Below are 15,548 nucleotides of genomic sequence, written 5' to 3' on the forward strand. Positions count from 1 at the left end.
TTATTATTTCAATTAATTTATTGGTCTCAATGCACCCACTTCCAAGAAAATTTTGAGACTTGTTTTGAGAGGCCCACTGAATAGCTGGAAGTTAGGCCACAGCCACTGCCTACTGCCTACCTGATCCTGGTCCCTGACTCCCATGGCCTGGCGCGGGGCATCGTCGAAGGGGCCCGGGGAGCTCCAGGTGGGGCTCAGGCACCTGGCCACTGAGCTGCTGCCACACTGACTGGGACTGTTGGGAAGGTCTTTCGCTTCTGCCGTGTACCTGACTCGGAAAGCCTGTGCAGCAGGTATTTGTGATCATTCCTCTTGTGAGGCAGGTGACGTGCTAATCGCCACCTCCTTTCTCCTTGGGTGGTGAGTTGGGAAGCTGTCGGTGCCCTGCATAGTCAGGCTCGAGCTCTGAGGTTGGAATGGGATTGGTCTGGCTCCTTCCTCCATCTCCAGCCTGAGTCTGTACCTGGAGTGCCCAGTCTCTATGTGGGTGACCGCTTCCCACTGCGCCACATGCTTCAACAGGGCAAATAGCAGTGCCGCCTCCAGGCCTGGGTTCAACGGGGTCAGCATGTGAGCTCCTGCGCCCGGGGACTTGGCACTGCTGCTGGCAAGCTCCGGATACAGGAGGATTGTTGCGCTGAGGCCCACCTGGGCCCTCAGTCTGGCCTCTGTTCATCTGTTGGGCAACTTTGCTGTATTTATGTGCCTGTGAGTTCTTGGCCACAAGTCTTTAGCCTCTGCCTGAATCCTTCCATCTAAGGCCTGTCACTTTGGGTTCTTATAAAGCCCGGATTGGATACTGCAAAGGGGTGGGAAACCAGGGTTGGTCTGCAGGAATCTCAGCTACGGAGCTTGGAGCCCTGGGTCTCAGTTTTCTGCCCCTTACCATTGAAAAGGAGACTTGCTTTCCTCACACTGAAACCTGGAGTCCGGGGTCTCTGAGGCATTGGGAGGGCTGTGAGAATTTGGGTGTCGGGAGAAAGGACACCCTATGCTTGGGCTCCTGTCTGATGTCTTCTCCACAGAAGGACCTCATTGCTGCGTTTGACAACGGAGCCCAGAAGGTGTTCTTCGATTTGTGGGAAGAGCACATTCCCAGCTCCATCCGAGATGGTGACTCCTTTGCCCAGAGGTTGGAATTCTACCTTCACATCCATTTTGCCATCTATCTTCTGAAACGCTCCGTGCGGAGACCTGTACGTTCCCCTTGTGATGCGTTTGGTCCAAATAATGTGTTAAGGGAGAATGATAGCTGTTATGTTTCCTAATGAGCATTAATTTAGTTTTATGGCCACTTTCTCTTAGTGCTGAGGGGTACGTGTCTTGTGTCCTGATGAATAATTTTCTACCTCATTCCCAGCAGTTTCTTCTTCTTTTTTCTTTCTTTTTTTTTTGTTAATCCCACTAGAGGATTTTTTCCATTGATTTTTTATTTTATTTTATTTTTTAGAGCAAGTGGGTGGGAGGGAGGGAGGGAGAGGGAGAGAGAGAGACAGAGAGACACACATTTATGTGAGAGAGACACACATTTATGTGAGAGAGACACATTGATGGTTGCTTCCCATACGCACCCCAACCCGGGCTGGGGATTGAACCTGCAACCTAGGTATGTGTCCTTGATCAGAAATCAAGCCCATGACCCTTCGGTGCATGGGCCCACGCTCTCACTGCTGAGCGGCACGCCGGCCAGGGCAGCAGCTTATTTTCTAATTTACATAGAGAGTTAACAGCTTCTGCAATGAAAGCTGCATTGTTCTCCTGAATGCCTCAAGTTTTTGAAAACTCAGCAAACATATGCATGTCTGTCTAAGAACACATATGTAGACCACATATTAGACCATATATATGTTCGAAGAGAAGTTTAAGCATTAACAGTAGAAAAATGGTATGCCTGTTTGTGCAGGTCCGTTTGTTGAGTGATGAGTTTAGCTTCCGAAGTCTTTCCCAGGGGAGGGCGGGCTGGAGACCTGCAGAGAGGAGAGGGCTTTGAGGCTGCCGTGGCGGTGAGCTTCCCAGTGCAGAGCCAGTGACAGGGAGCAGTGCCGCCCTGACGTTTGACCACATGCACTTGGTTAGTGGCTTCTCCATGCACCACCTGCCGCCCCGAGGACCTGTGTTAAATTATTAAACTGTCAGGGGCCAAAGGAGGGGTCAGTGATGGAGGGAGCAGCCTACCAAACATTGTAGTGGCCATTCTTGGAAGGCTACTCATAGCACTCATGTGGGTACCATCATGGGAGATTCTCATTTTCTTTGTATTTCTGTTTTCTAATTTTCCCATTGATATAAGATTAAAAAAATAAATAAACATGATAGGTGCAGTGAGATGCTTTGATTAGAACAAGCTGTGAGGGGAGTAACTGGTGAGGCCAGGGTGTCTGGGAAGGAAAGTGCCAAATTCAAGGCTGGAGGCGCAGGAGGAGATGGAAACCCTGGGAAGGACCTGCCTTGGATTTCGTGTGGAATTAGTGAGGCAGGCAAGGTCAGTGCTCAGTTACCTTAATGAAGGAAAGGAGTGAGATGTGGAAACTTGTTTCAAAAAACTATTCACCTTTTCAAAAGGTCTTTTCAAAAGACCTGCCCTGATTCTCTCCTAAGGGAATCATGGAGATGCACACAAATATTTATGATCTCAGAAATGTGGAAACTGTGTATATATCTAATAATGGGGAATTGGTTAAATCATGACAGACCCACAAGATGAGGTTTTGTCCTGCCATTGAAATGATGTTTATGATGCATCATAAGGATGCGAGAAAATGGTAATCAAGTAAAAGGCCGTATATTGAACATGTGTCTGTTCTCTGATATTCCTGACAGTTTCATGAAGGGGTGAAATTGCGGGCATTGTCACAATGACTGGAGACAGTGCACTTGCCAGGCCGGCTGGGGAGGCTGCCAGCGCCGAGGCTGGAGAGAGAGGCTGGGGTGGACAGTGGGCTGGGCGGGCTGGCGTCAAGCAGGGACCTCAAGCAAGCATCTTCCCTTCCTCGTAGGACAAAGAGGAACTGGATGAAAGGATTTCTTATTTCAAAACCTACCTGGAGAGCAAAGGGGCAGCTCTGAGCCAGACCACAGAGTTCCTCCCTTTCTATGCGCTGCCGTTTGTTCCAAACCCTATGGTGCACCCATCCTTTAAAGAGCTCTTCCAGGTAAGTGACAGCCTCTGAGCCCGTCAGTCCTGGCAGCATGTGGCTTCACCTTGTTCATGCTGGTGGTTTCTGAAAGATGCTGTAAAAGCTCATGTTTGCTTATGCTGCAATTTAAGAACACTCAGATAATTTGCTTTAACAAACTTTCTTGTGCCATAAAGTGTGATTTTTTTGGTTGTACCACACTTGTTAATACAGACCAACATAAATATTTTTAATATACTAATCTCTTAAATCATTCTGTGTATACTTTTTCAGTATTGGATGGATAATTCAATTACATTGACAGTAGCCTGAAAAAGACCTAGAGTACTTTACATAATTGCTGGTCATATATATTTTTTAATTGATTTTAGAGAGCAGAGAGAGAGAGAGAGAGAGAGAGAGAGAGGGAAACATCAATTTGCTGTTCCATGTATTTATGCATTCATTGGTTGCGTCTTGTATGTGCCCTGACCAGGAATCAAACTTGCAACCTTGGCGTTTTGGGATGACGCTGAAATGAACTGAGCTACTCGGCCAGTGCTTGGTTATGTATTTTAATTTGTATTAAAATTCTCACTTATTTGGTGTATATTTGGTTACCTGATTTGTACTATTATTTCCATCAGACTATTTACCTATAGGCATTTTAAAAATATATATATTTTATTGATTTTTTACAGAGAGGAAGGGAGAGGGATAGAGAGTTAGAAACATAGATGAGAGAGAGAAACATCTATCAGCTGCCTCCTACACACCCCCTACTGGGGATGTGCCCGCAACCAAGGTACATGCCCTTGACGGGAATCGAACCTGGGACCCTTCAGTCTGCAGGCCAACGCTCTATCCACTGAGCCAAACTGGCTAGGGCTTACCTATAGGTCTTTAAAACATTTTTTTTTATTGATTGATAGAGAGAGAGAGAGAGATATGTTGTTCCACTTACTTGTGCATTCATTGGTTGCTTTCTTATGTGCCCTGATCCAGGACTGAACCCACAACCTTGGAGCATGTCGGACGGCACTCTAACCAATTGAGCTACCTGGCCAGGGCCTGCCTATTGCTCCTTTAATTTTTGGTGGGGCGGGGCCAGGCATGGGGTGGGCCGGAGGGAAGGGCCTGTGAGGCAGAGGCGGGGCAATGCGTGGGGGCAGGGCAGAGGGTTATCTTTTAATTGTTATACTTTATTTTAGTTAAAATTTCAGCATAATATTTATTTAATAAGATTTACCTATTACAGTAATTTTTGTTGACTTACTAAAATGAATATGTCCCACAGAAGTTTATTGAAATGTATTTTGAGCCTGAACTCTTTTGATGTAGATTGCTTTATCTAAAGATCTTATACTGTTTCCAAGAATCTATATGGAGCCCTAGCTGGTTTGGCTCAGTGGATGGAGCGTCGTCGGCCTGTGGACTGAAATCCCAGGCTCGATTCCAGTCAAGGGCACATACCCAGGTTGTGGGATCAATCCCCAGTAGGGGTCGTGCAGGAGGCAGCCAATCAATGATTCTCTCCCATCATTGATGTTTCTATCTCTCTCTCCCTTCCTCTCTGAAATCAATAAAAATATATTTAAAAAAATAAAAAGAGTCTATATGGAGCTTACTCCTCTGCGATTGGATGCAATTCTCCTGAACCCAGTGCATTTCAGTTTCCTATTCTGTTATGATTCAGTAAAACAACTTTCTCCCTCTTTAGTAGTAGCAGCTAAACCAGAGGCTGACTGATTCACCAAAGCAGGCTTGTTGTAAAGTAGCCTACATTGAATTCTGTGCTTGTTTGTTTTGTTTTTGGTCAGTCCAAATTTAGTTTTACCACTTTCTTCTCCTAGAAGGTTGAGATAGAAGGGTTAAGAAGGTGGTAAACTTGACAAGGATGGTAGATTTTCTCACAGTGAAGACTTCAGTTTGTGAAAATTATGACATAGCAGCATGGCTACCGCTTAGCTAAGTAAGGGTGAGGTGAAGCTGGCAGTCAGGAATTGAGAGACCATCAGTATTCATGGAGTCGTTTCATTCCTTTTCTTTTTCTTTTTGCTACTCCCTACATATGTTCTTGTAATGGTCATCATAGATACTTTAGTGTGTATGCATAATAAAATCTAAAGTTAATGTCTTTATTTTCTTTCTGACCTTACAAGGTTCCGAGAATGTGTTAACCTCATTCATCCCCTTTTCAATTTATGTGCTGCTATTGTCAAATATTTTAGTTATTTAGTTTAACCCCACAAATTAGACTTTTCTGCTGTTTTATGCAATCAGTGTGTGCATAGCTTTAGCCTTACCTCTGCCCATATTTTGCTTGCTACCTCAGGGAAGGTTAAGGACCTTCCTTCTGGGCCATTTTCTGCTCCACCTTAAGAACATTCCTTTAAAATCCCCCTTGGTTGTGGACTCCTTCTTTCAGTTCTTGTTTGTCTGCAAATGTCTTGACTGCATTCTCAAATTCAGGACAGTAGGTTTACAGTTACGTTCTTTTAGAACATTGAAGGTATCATTTCGTCTCCCATTATTGCTATTTTGAAATTGGCCATCAGTCTAATTGCTGCTACTTTTAGGTGATCTGTCTTTTTCGTTGGCCTTTAAGACTATAATTTCACTACAGTGTGTCTAGGGACACCCAGATGTTCTGTTTTGTTTTGTTTTGTTTTGTTTTGTTTTGTTTTTTAATGTCTTGGTTTATGCTGGCCAACATAGCAGTCCTTTCCTGGGATTCTTTTCTGTAGATTGAGCACAGAGAGCCTAACATTGTGTTAGTTTCCTGCGGCTGCCCGAACAGAGGACCACAGACGAGGTGTCTTAAAACAGCAGAGACTGACTGCCTCACAGTGTAGGAGGCCAGAGGTCTGAAGTCCAGGTGTCTGCGGCAGGGCTGGACTCCCTGCGAGGCCTCCAGGGGAAGGTCTCTCCTTGCCTCTTCAGCTCCGGAAGGTTCAAGTGCTGCTTGGTTCATGGCAGCATAATTCCAGCCTCTGATCTGTCCTTACGTGCCATCTTCTCTCTGTGTCTGTCTGAAATTTCCTTTTTTTTTTTTTTTTTTTTTTTCAGATCATCAGCATAGCCAGGTTCTCCCTTTATTCTCCTGTTACATCTGTATTTATACCATTTCAATTTCCTTTTTCTTATAAGGACACCATTCATGTTGGATTAGGAGCCCACCCTCTCCAATATGTCCTCATCCTAACTAATTACGTCTGCAGCTACCCCGTCCCCAATGACCTCACATTCTGAGATTGGGACACACTTCAAGCCATAACACACACACACATTGTAAATAGTTATGCTGCGTCAGGGAATTATGAAATCTTTTTTAAATACAAGACTTTTCTGCTTATCTGGCAGTAATTTTTGAAAGTCAGGTAACACACCGGATGACTGATTGGGTGGGGCAGGAGGCTTGGGTGAGATTACGGAGCTGGAGGAGAGCAAGTGGGGAGGGCGGAAGGTCTGTGGACCGAGCAGGAGTGCGGGTCAGTGGATAGGAAATTTCAGTGATACAGCTTCATTTTGGTGGAACTTGTTAGTTTGGGTGGTAGATATTTTTATATAAAGGCTATGAGGAAAATTGCCCTGAGAAAGATTGTTGCTTATGACACCTTTTTCTTTCACTAAAGTTATTTTTTTCTTTTCAATGAGCATTACTTGAGAGAAATAATTTATTTTTAAGGGACAAATCAAACTAAAAATATATCGTAACTCCTGACGCGATGGAGTGCATGAGGTACTGTCTTTCCTCCTTACCTACATGAGGGTTATGGAAGTGAGTGCCTTTCTTCGGGAGGCCTTAGGTAACTCAGTGGTCATTGTGTGTGCCTGCCAGGGCCACGTATGCCTCAACTGTACTGAATTCTTGTGGGTAATCAATCTAATAAGGTTACTTGTCATGCTTGTGTTTAAATCACATGAAATATTCAAATCATGTACAGGGTTATTTTTCCCCTGTTTATGAAAGAACTCTGTTTTTCCTTCCTGCTGTGGGTACTTGAATCTGTTGTAAATGAATTGGTCAGTTGTCCTAAAACCTGTGTTTTAGGCACCACACTATTGCCAAAACATCTAGCTTATTTAACCCTGAAGGCCACAACTTGACGATGCTGTTGGCATTTAGTGACCTAGCTTTTATTTTATTTTCCTTTTTTTTTCTTCTTCAGGATTCTTGGAGTCCAGAATTGAAGTTGAAGTTGGAAAAGTTTCTAGATTTAATTTTTAAAGCCAGTAACACGCCAAAGCTTTTAATGTTATATGTATCCTTTCAAAGCCGGTGGAGCCCGCCGTGGTGGTAGAGTGGCTTGCTGGCTTAGACTGCCTCACAAACAGGGGTAATTGATGAGACCACTTTCACATGCATGGGGTGAATGAATTAGTAATGGGAGGTGTGCCGAGACCCATAAAGGGTTGACTTCTGTGGCGTTGGGTCTCTGAGGCTGGGTAGGGTCTTTTTTTTTTTAGAGAGTGGAAGAGAGGGAAAGACAGAGAGAAACATTGATGTGAGAGAAACGCATCGATTGGTTGCCTCCTGCACATGCCCTGACCAGGACCAATATATATATGTTTATTGATTTCAGAGAGGGAGAGAGAGAAACAGAAACATCAATGATGAGAATCATTGATCAGTTGCCTCCTGCACAGCTCCTACTGGGGATCGAGCCCACAACCCAGGCATGTATCCTGACCGGAAACAAACCCGGGACCCTCAGTCCTCAGGCTGACGCTCTATCCACTGAGCAAAACCAGCTAGGGCTAGGGTCTTATTTTTATGTCATGTGCTAGAAGCTGTGTTAGTAGGGGAAAAAAAGTCTGTCTTTTGGGAAAAGAACTCCTTGGAATAACTGTCCCTTTGTAGACGATTGCTCAACCATTTTTAAGGCCTTGAAGCCCTGGCACATGGGTTACGTGACCATATAACTTGTTATTTTAATTGGGACTTTAAAAAATAATTGATTTCAGAGAGGAAAGGAGAGGGAGAGAGAAATAGAAACATCAATGATGAGAGAGAATCATTGATCGGCCGCCTCCCACATGCTTCACCTTGGGGATCGAGCCCACAGCCCCGGGATTTGCCCTGACCAAGAATGGAACCATTGACCTCCTGGTTCATAGATTAACGCTCAACCACTGAGCAACACCGGCTGTGCTGTTTTTCACCCCAATCCCAATTTCCCTAGGATAGAGCTTTAGCACTGAAGTTACAGTTAAAGGGTCTGAATTCAGATTTGCACGTTTAGTAGAACGTTTTGGTAGCAACGGGGAAGGTCTTTTGAAGGGGGAAAGGAGGCCAGTTAGGGGGTTGTTGAAATAGTGTACGACTTGGATGCACATGGAGCCAATTGACATGGAGAGAAGAGGGTTTATTTGAGAGCGAGCCGCCCAAGTGATGAGAAGCCAGTCACCATCGTAGCTGTTTGTAGCAGCATTAAGAAGTGGCCCTCGCCGCGCTGAGAATCCTCCCCACCGTGCTGAGGTGGGGCACCCCGAGGACTGCATCCTGAGTGCCCATTTTCCTGAACTGCTTTCTCATTCCAGAAGGAGAATGGACAAAGTCACAAAGGTAAACCATGCCATGTAGATTAAAAAGTCTTAAATAACAACTCAAGTTTTAAGTAGTGAGATGGAGAGAATTCCAAAGACTTGGAGAATAGAATGAGGTTTTTAAAAGTCTAAATATTTATGAAGTGCTTTGCAATTATTTGTATCTGAGATTCCTTGCGGCCCACTTTTCAAGAAGGCTGGTGTTTTTAGCTTCGTCTTGCATGTCAGGTAACTAAGACTTGGAGAAATGAAGCAAATCCAAGCACTGTGCCCGTGTAACTGCAGCCGCACAGTTAGAAGACAGCCTGGCAGGGTGGGGAGGAATCGTTTTAGTATCTTTCAACTTTCGCCTTGAACTAGTCTAATAGCAATGTGGAGTACCCATTCTTATAAAGCATTTCCATTTTTTACCTTCAAGGTAGGAATTCCAGTCTTAATTTTTTAGCATGAAATGATGTTTTTCCATGATTAGTCATGTTTACTGGAACTGTTCACTTTTCAGGAAGGTGAGAAAGACTGTCATGAAATTGGCCAGAGTTGGGTTCTTTGCCTGAGTTTGTCTTCGATGCTACATTATAAAAACCGCTTAAATGTTTGTGCTGAAAGTATGTGATGTGCTTCAGGCCTTGGGTAAGGATAGGCGGCATCATCCTCAGTTCCAGCAGGTGGAGTCTTACCACATGGAGCAGCACATTTCCCTCCTCACAGCTGAGGATTTCAGAACTTCCTGCCATTGTTCTTCCTGTTTCTCTTTAGAAAGTTGACGTTTTCTAAAGAAAGGAAATATTGATCACCGAGTTAGCTCTTTGCTTTCCAGGGAGTTGACAAGTGAGTGATGCTTTAGCGGCTTCAGATGAGAAGAGTTTAGATGTTTGGGTTTTTTTATGCTTGGCAACCATGCAGATCCCAAGCCCAGCAGTTCCGAATTCTGGTTCTGCCAGGTGTGCTGCCCCCCTTAGGCCTCAGAGGGGACAGACCCCACTTACCTTTCATGGAGGAGCCACAGTCCTGTGCCTGAGCACCGAGGAGCAGGGTACAGATGTGGCCTCCTGGGGTCCCCATGGGATGGTCCCCGAGTGGCCAGGCTGCAGCCGTAGAGCTTCTCAAGGGGCTGTGCACCCAGCACAGTTATGTCCGAGGACAAGCCCCTCCAGCCCATCCCAGCTCCTCAGGCCTGCTCCCTGCAGTGTTGGTGCAGTTCCCGGGCCCTGGCTGGGCGGCTCCCGTGCAGCTTTCTCACCTCACAGCTGGAATCGTCAATTGGGCTGGGCACTCAGGTCTTGCCCTGCAATGCCTGGGAAACGTTCCTTTGCCCCACTGTTTCTACTGCTGTTGCTGCCTCGCAAACCACCTCAGGCATGAAACAACAACATCATTTTTTATTATTATCGTCTTGTGTGGTCTGGGAACTGGCCTCAGTTAGGCAGTTCTCCCTTGGAATGTCTCGTGGGTGTAGATGGAGCTGGTGGAGCCATGGCCAAGGCGTCCTCACCACGTGCACACATCTGCTGGCTGGTGTTGGCTGTCGGCTGGGGTCTCAGCAGACCCCTTGACTGGAACACCTACATGGACTCCAGGTGGCCTGGGCTTCCTCAGGGCCTGGTGGCTGGGTTTCCAGGATGAATGTCCCCAGAGAGAACCAATGGAAGCTGTGTCACCCTTTCTAACCCAGCCTCTGAAGTAACTCAGTGCCATTTCTGTTGCATTATCTTCCTTAGAATTGGACTCCTATGTTCAGTCCACATTCAGGGAAGGGGAATTACACCTCACCTCCTGATGAGCAGGAGGGTCAAAGACTTTGCAGTCATATTCTAAAACCACCGCCCCACCTCACGGGTCCCAGAGAACTGCCTCGGCCCTGCACTCAGGCTGCTCAGTCCCTGTTCAGATTAGTTCTTTGGCTGCCCTGGCACTAGGGGAGGGAGGTGGTGAGAAACTGCGCCCCGATTCCTGAGTTTCTCCAGCCCCTGACACCCCAGCATACCCTGCAGTATTTGAGGCTAGCTTTCTGCTGGGAACAGTTATGTCTCTGAAAAGTGGCCCAGTTTTGCAGGCAAAATAAACATGGGAGGGGAGTACAAATAGAAGAACCTGTGTTTTTGTACAGATCTTTCATTTGAAATTTCAGCAAGGAGACCAGGGTTTTTTTGAGCCTTCTTTAATTTTATTTTAATTGAGTTTTCTTAGGATAGCCAAGCAAAATTGAGTCTGGCACAGTGTGTTCTGTAGCCGAATACATCCCGAAATGCAGTATTGCTGTGCAGATTAGAGATTAGCTCTGCAGAGCATTTGTACCAGGGACAGGCCCAAGGTCAAGACAGCCAGTGGTCACCTCTTTGTCCCCTCCTCCCAAAACTGTACTTGCATTGACCTTAAGGCACAGACATGCCTCCAATTTAATTCTAGACTTAGGTGTGGGTTTTTTTGTGTGTGTGTTTTTTTTTTGTTTTTTTTTAAATATATTTTATTGATTTTTTACAGAGAGAAAGGGAGAGAGATAGAGAGTTAGAAACATCGATGAGAGAGAAACATCGATCAGCTGCCTCCTGCACATCTCCTACTGGGGATGTGCCTGCAACCCAGGTACATGCCCTTGACCGGAATCGAACCTGGGACCTCTCAGTCCGCAGGCCGACGCTCTATCCACTGAGCCAAACCGGTTTCGGCTGTGTGTGTGTTTTTAATCCTCACCCAGGGAGCGAGAGTATTTTTTTCCATTGATTTTTAGAGAAAGTGGAAGGGAGGGGGACAGACGGAGAGAGAGAGAAACATACCAATTGGTTGCCTCCCACTCAGCCCCGATTGGCTGGGGATTGAACCTGCAACTGAGGTACGTGCCCTTGACTGGAAATTGAACCCTCTACCTTTCGGTCCACGGCCGACACTTTAACCACTGAGCAACCCGGCCAGGGCAACAGTTCCATATTTTAAAATTATCATTTTGTCTTGAACAGCTAAGAGAACTCTAAAATGAAATCTCATCTATCTTTTAAAAATTAAAAAAGCAGTGCCCTCAAACGAAGGAGGAATGTTAGCAAGGGGAAGCTCGACTGACTGTGGGGAAGACTGCCACCACCACTTTTGTTACTGGTTCATTGCTCAGGGGAACAACAGAAAACTTTCTGTGCTCTTAACGGGCGTTGGTTCAGTGTGCTCAGCACTTGTTTAAAACTCAGAATGCAGCTCTTCGGACTTTTGAAATATGAAGAATCTCAATAAATTTTACAAGCATGGCTAAGCCAGTTTCATTAAAATAACATGGAATAAGACATCTCCATTAAAAGTTGAGCTCTCACATTGCAAGGCGCGTTGGCTTAGATTTCCTTGTCTCATAAAATGTTTGATGGGATAAAAGAGTCAAAATTCTGTTTAATGCTCAGAAGTAAAGTTGGTGTTTTGTCCTGCGACTCAAACAGCTTACAGTAATGTTCAGGTCCTGTTTGTCAGCAGCGAAGGTGTCTGCAAGGTGATGGCTCTGGACAGCAGGCTGTTTTGCTAAATGGTGTATTTGAAATGGTCATAAATGTGTCAGCCCAACTGCCTTCTTCCTGAGGTCTGTGGGCAGTTAGATCTCTTTTCCATCAGTGTACCACACTTTGAAGTTGTCACAAATTCCAGCTCTGGGTTTCTAAGGCAAAAGGTCCATAAATAATCTCTTACATTTACATTCATTGTACAGTGAGTTTCGAGGGGAAGAGTTCTTAGTGCGTCCCTTTTACAGAGGGACTACTTTGATGACATCGATGTTTGAGAGGTCATTTGACCCAGCTAATGGGTTTCGGCACTTCATTCAGTATCTGCCACTTGGTATGTGATGAGAGAGTTCAGATACTCCCTAAACTTATTACTACAAAATGGGATTATCAGTATCCTGTAAAATTTTCATTGTTGGAAGTTCCAGTTTATGTAATTTTGGATTTTGTACGTATGAAAAAGCTTTTCTAGTACTCAGCGTAGGGAGAAGGTAGTGACTCCCTCTCTCTGGTAATATTTAAGGAGAAGTTTGATAAAAGACCTCCAGGGATTCCTCCAGAAGTTCAAGTACTGAACGTAAGTTTGTGCTAGGTGGCCTTTCAAAGTTACCTTTCGCTACTCAGATTTGATGGGTGCTAAATAATGATAGTAATAATAATTGTTCATTATTATGTGATATTTCGGGTTTTAAGTGTTAAAATATTTTACTTCTGCACATCAATAAAAAGTAAAAGCTTTTGAAATACAGTTTGAACATGGGTGATCCTCATAGGTGTTTAAGACACAAGTTAGGAGGAACGGATAACAGTGGCTGGAATGTTAGCATGTGCCAGAGCCGTGGGGGAGTTTGTTGACTGAATAGATACTCGGCCCCCACCCAGGAGCGCAAACTCAGTCTCTGGAGGTGGGGCTTGATCATCTTTATTTCTGGATGATTCTGATGTATTTCAAGTTTGCAGGCCACTGCTGTAGGGTGTAACCTTCTGCCACTTTTTCAAGTTATAGAAATACATTTAGAAAATATTTGGCCCTTCCCATGAAAGGAAATAATAATAACAGCTACCATTTATTGATCATGTGCTATAGGCTAACATTGTGCTAGGCACTTCGAATGTATTTGTTCATTTAATCCTCACAATAACCTTTGATTATCATTTCCCCCATTTTATAGCTTTAAGAAATGAGACCAGAGAAGTTAAATATCTTGCCTCAGTTTATCCAGCAGGAAAGTGATAGAGTAGGGATTTGAGCACTGGTCTTTATAATTTTAAAATCTCTCTCTGTATACATGAACTGTGTTCTAAAATACTTTAAATATTACACAGAGGCTGGATTGGGACAATAGTGAGTTAACTTAGGTTTTTTCTATCCAAAATGTAGCATTCCAGGGAAGGGGAGGAGTGTGGTGGGGCATAGGAGTGTGGACACTGCTGAAGAGTCGCTTGTTCCAACTGTGCCCAGGGTGGCATGGCCAGCGAGTACTGCCCATGGGGAGGACTTGGGGTGATTCTAAGAAGGAAGCCTAGAACCTTCTAAGTTTGCCTGCTCTTAGTGAGTGGTTTATGCTTTAGGAAACTGGCACAGCCCTAACCGGTTTGGCTCAGTGGATAGAGCGTCAGCCTGCGGACTGAAGGGTCCAGGTTCAATTCTGGTCAAGGGCATGTACCTTGGTTGTGGGCACATCCCCAGCAGGGAGTGTGCAGGAGGCAGCTGATCGATCTGTCTCTCTCATCGATGTTTCTAACTCTCTATCCCAGCGATGATGAACCTTTTGAGCTCGGTGTGTCAGCATTTTGAAAAACCCTAACTTAACTCTGGTGCCGTGTCACATATAGAAATTTTTTGATATTTGCAACCATAGTAAAACAAAGATTTATATTTTTGATATTTATTTTATATATTTAAATGCCATTTAACAAAGAAAAATCAACCAAAAAAATGAGTTCACGTGTCACATCTGACACGCGTGTCATAGGTTCGCCATCACTGCTCTATCCCTTTCCCTTCCTCTCTGTAAAAAATCAATAAAATATATTTAAGAAAAATAAAAGAAGCTGGCACAATGAGCCCTGGCTGGTGTCGGTTGGAGCACTAAAAAAGGTCAAGGGTTCGATTCCTGGTCAGGGCACATACCTAGGTTGCGAGTTCGATTTCTGGTCATTGTACATGTGTGAGGCAGTCAGTCAATGTCTCTCTCTCACATAGTTGTTTCTCTCTCCCTCTCCTCCTTCTCTCTCTAAATTCAATAAAAACATATACTCAGATGAGGATTAAAAAACAAAACAAAAAAGTGGCAGAATGAGCACCTGGAATCTTCTAGATTCTAGTTTTCTTCAGCATCAGTCAAGCAACCCTAACCTTTACTTAAAATGAAGAACTGCCCTGTGATTATGAATTGTCCTGAAAACAACCTCACAGAGAAAAAGACATAAGTTTCGTTCAGCCATTTTGCAAGCTGACTATAGAATTAAATGTTGAATTTGTTTCTTGTATATAAAGAGAAGAACTAAAAGAAATTGTGTGGGGTTCGGTCCAGGAGAAAGATTTTGTTAGGAAAACCAGAGATGATTTAGGTGAACTACCAGAAACAAAAAATAAAAAATCAGTGATTGCAAAGCACTTCGTTACTAAATGTGGCATGAAATAGAAGCAAAGTGTTAGACGCAAATAGTGTGAAGGTCATTGTTATAGCAAAATATGATAGTAGGCATGGTATTCCCTTGAGAGAAATGCTTTTTATTTTGCAGGGGTTTTTAATTTTTTATTTTATTTTGTTTTAATATACATATAAATGTCTTCCTAGAAATGTTGCAGCAGCTCCACCAGCAGCTGCTAGAAGCTGAGCGTAGGTCAATGACATACCTGAAACGGTACAATAAGATCCAGGCGGACTACCACAACCTCATCGGAGTCACGGCAGAGCTGGTGGATTCTCTGGAGGCCACGGTCAGTGGCAAGATGGTAAGGAAGATCCCCAGCGGTTCATGTCTTTTCAACATAAAGATGTACGGGCACGAACCATGTTGATAGGCGATTCCTGGCCACTCCCAGACACGACCTTGCCTCTCTGTTTCACAAAGCCGAAGTGCACACAGGAGACCAAGCTGACGTGCTATGCTGTTTATCATGCTGCTTGCAGCATTTTATACATTTTTCCTGAGACGTTATTGCCCATGTCTTTATTTCTCTACCTGATTCTTAATATCAGTACAGAATAAAATGGCAACAGAAGAAGATTATGTAGTGGCATAAAAGTAAGAGGGTGGTGCCCTTCTAGTAGATAGGAAATCTATAGATTTTCACATGTTGATTTTGGATCCAGTTACCTTTTCTGAACTCTGTTAATCTGATAGATTATTTTTTTAATATATTTTATTGATTTTTTACAGAGAGGAAGGGAGAGGGATA

General features: G+C 44.2%; 1 protein-coding gene across 1 annotated transcript in view; it reads left to right on the forward strand.

Annotated features, from left to right (window-relative positions):
- Window positions 1-15,548, forward strand: part of ARMC9 (armadillo repeat containing 9) — a 111,535-nt gene that overhangs the window by 7,091 nt on the left and 88,896 nt on the right. Inside the window, exons 4-8 of the mRNA XM_036320412.1 lie at window positions 1,026-1,196; window positions 2,997-3,152; window positions 7,289-7,381; window positions 8,661-8,685; window positions 14,944-15,101. Coding sequence (XP_036176305.1) covers window positions 1,026-1,196; window positions 2,997-3,152; window positions 7,289-7,381; window positions 8,661-8,685; window positions 14,944-15,101 — 603 coding nt within the window. The remainder of the gene's footprint in view (window positions 1-1,025; window positions 1,197-2,996; window positions 3,153-7,288; window positions 7,382-8,660; window positions 8,686-14,943; window positions 15,102-15,548) is intronic.

This window comes from Myotis myotis, unplaced genomic scaffold (assembly GCF_014108235.1).
Source record: "Myotis myotis isolate mMyoMyo1 unplaced genomic scaffold, mMyoMyo1.p scaffold_m19_p_8, whole genome shotgun sequence".
In the NCBI taxonomy this organism is placed as follows: Eukaryota; Metazoa; Chordata; class Mammalia; order Chiroptera; family Vespertilionidae; genus Myotis; species Myotis myotis.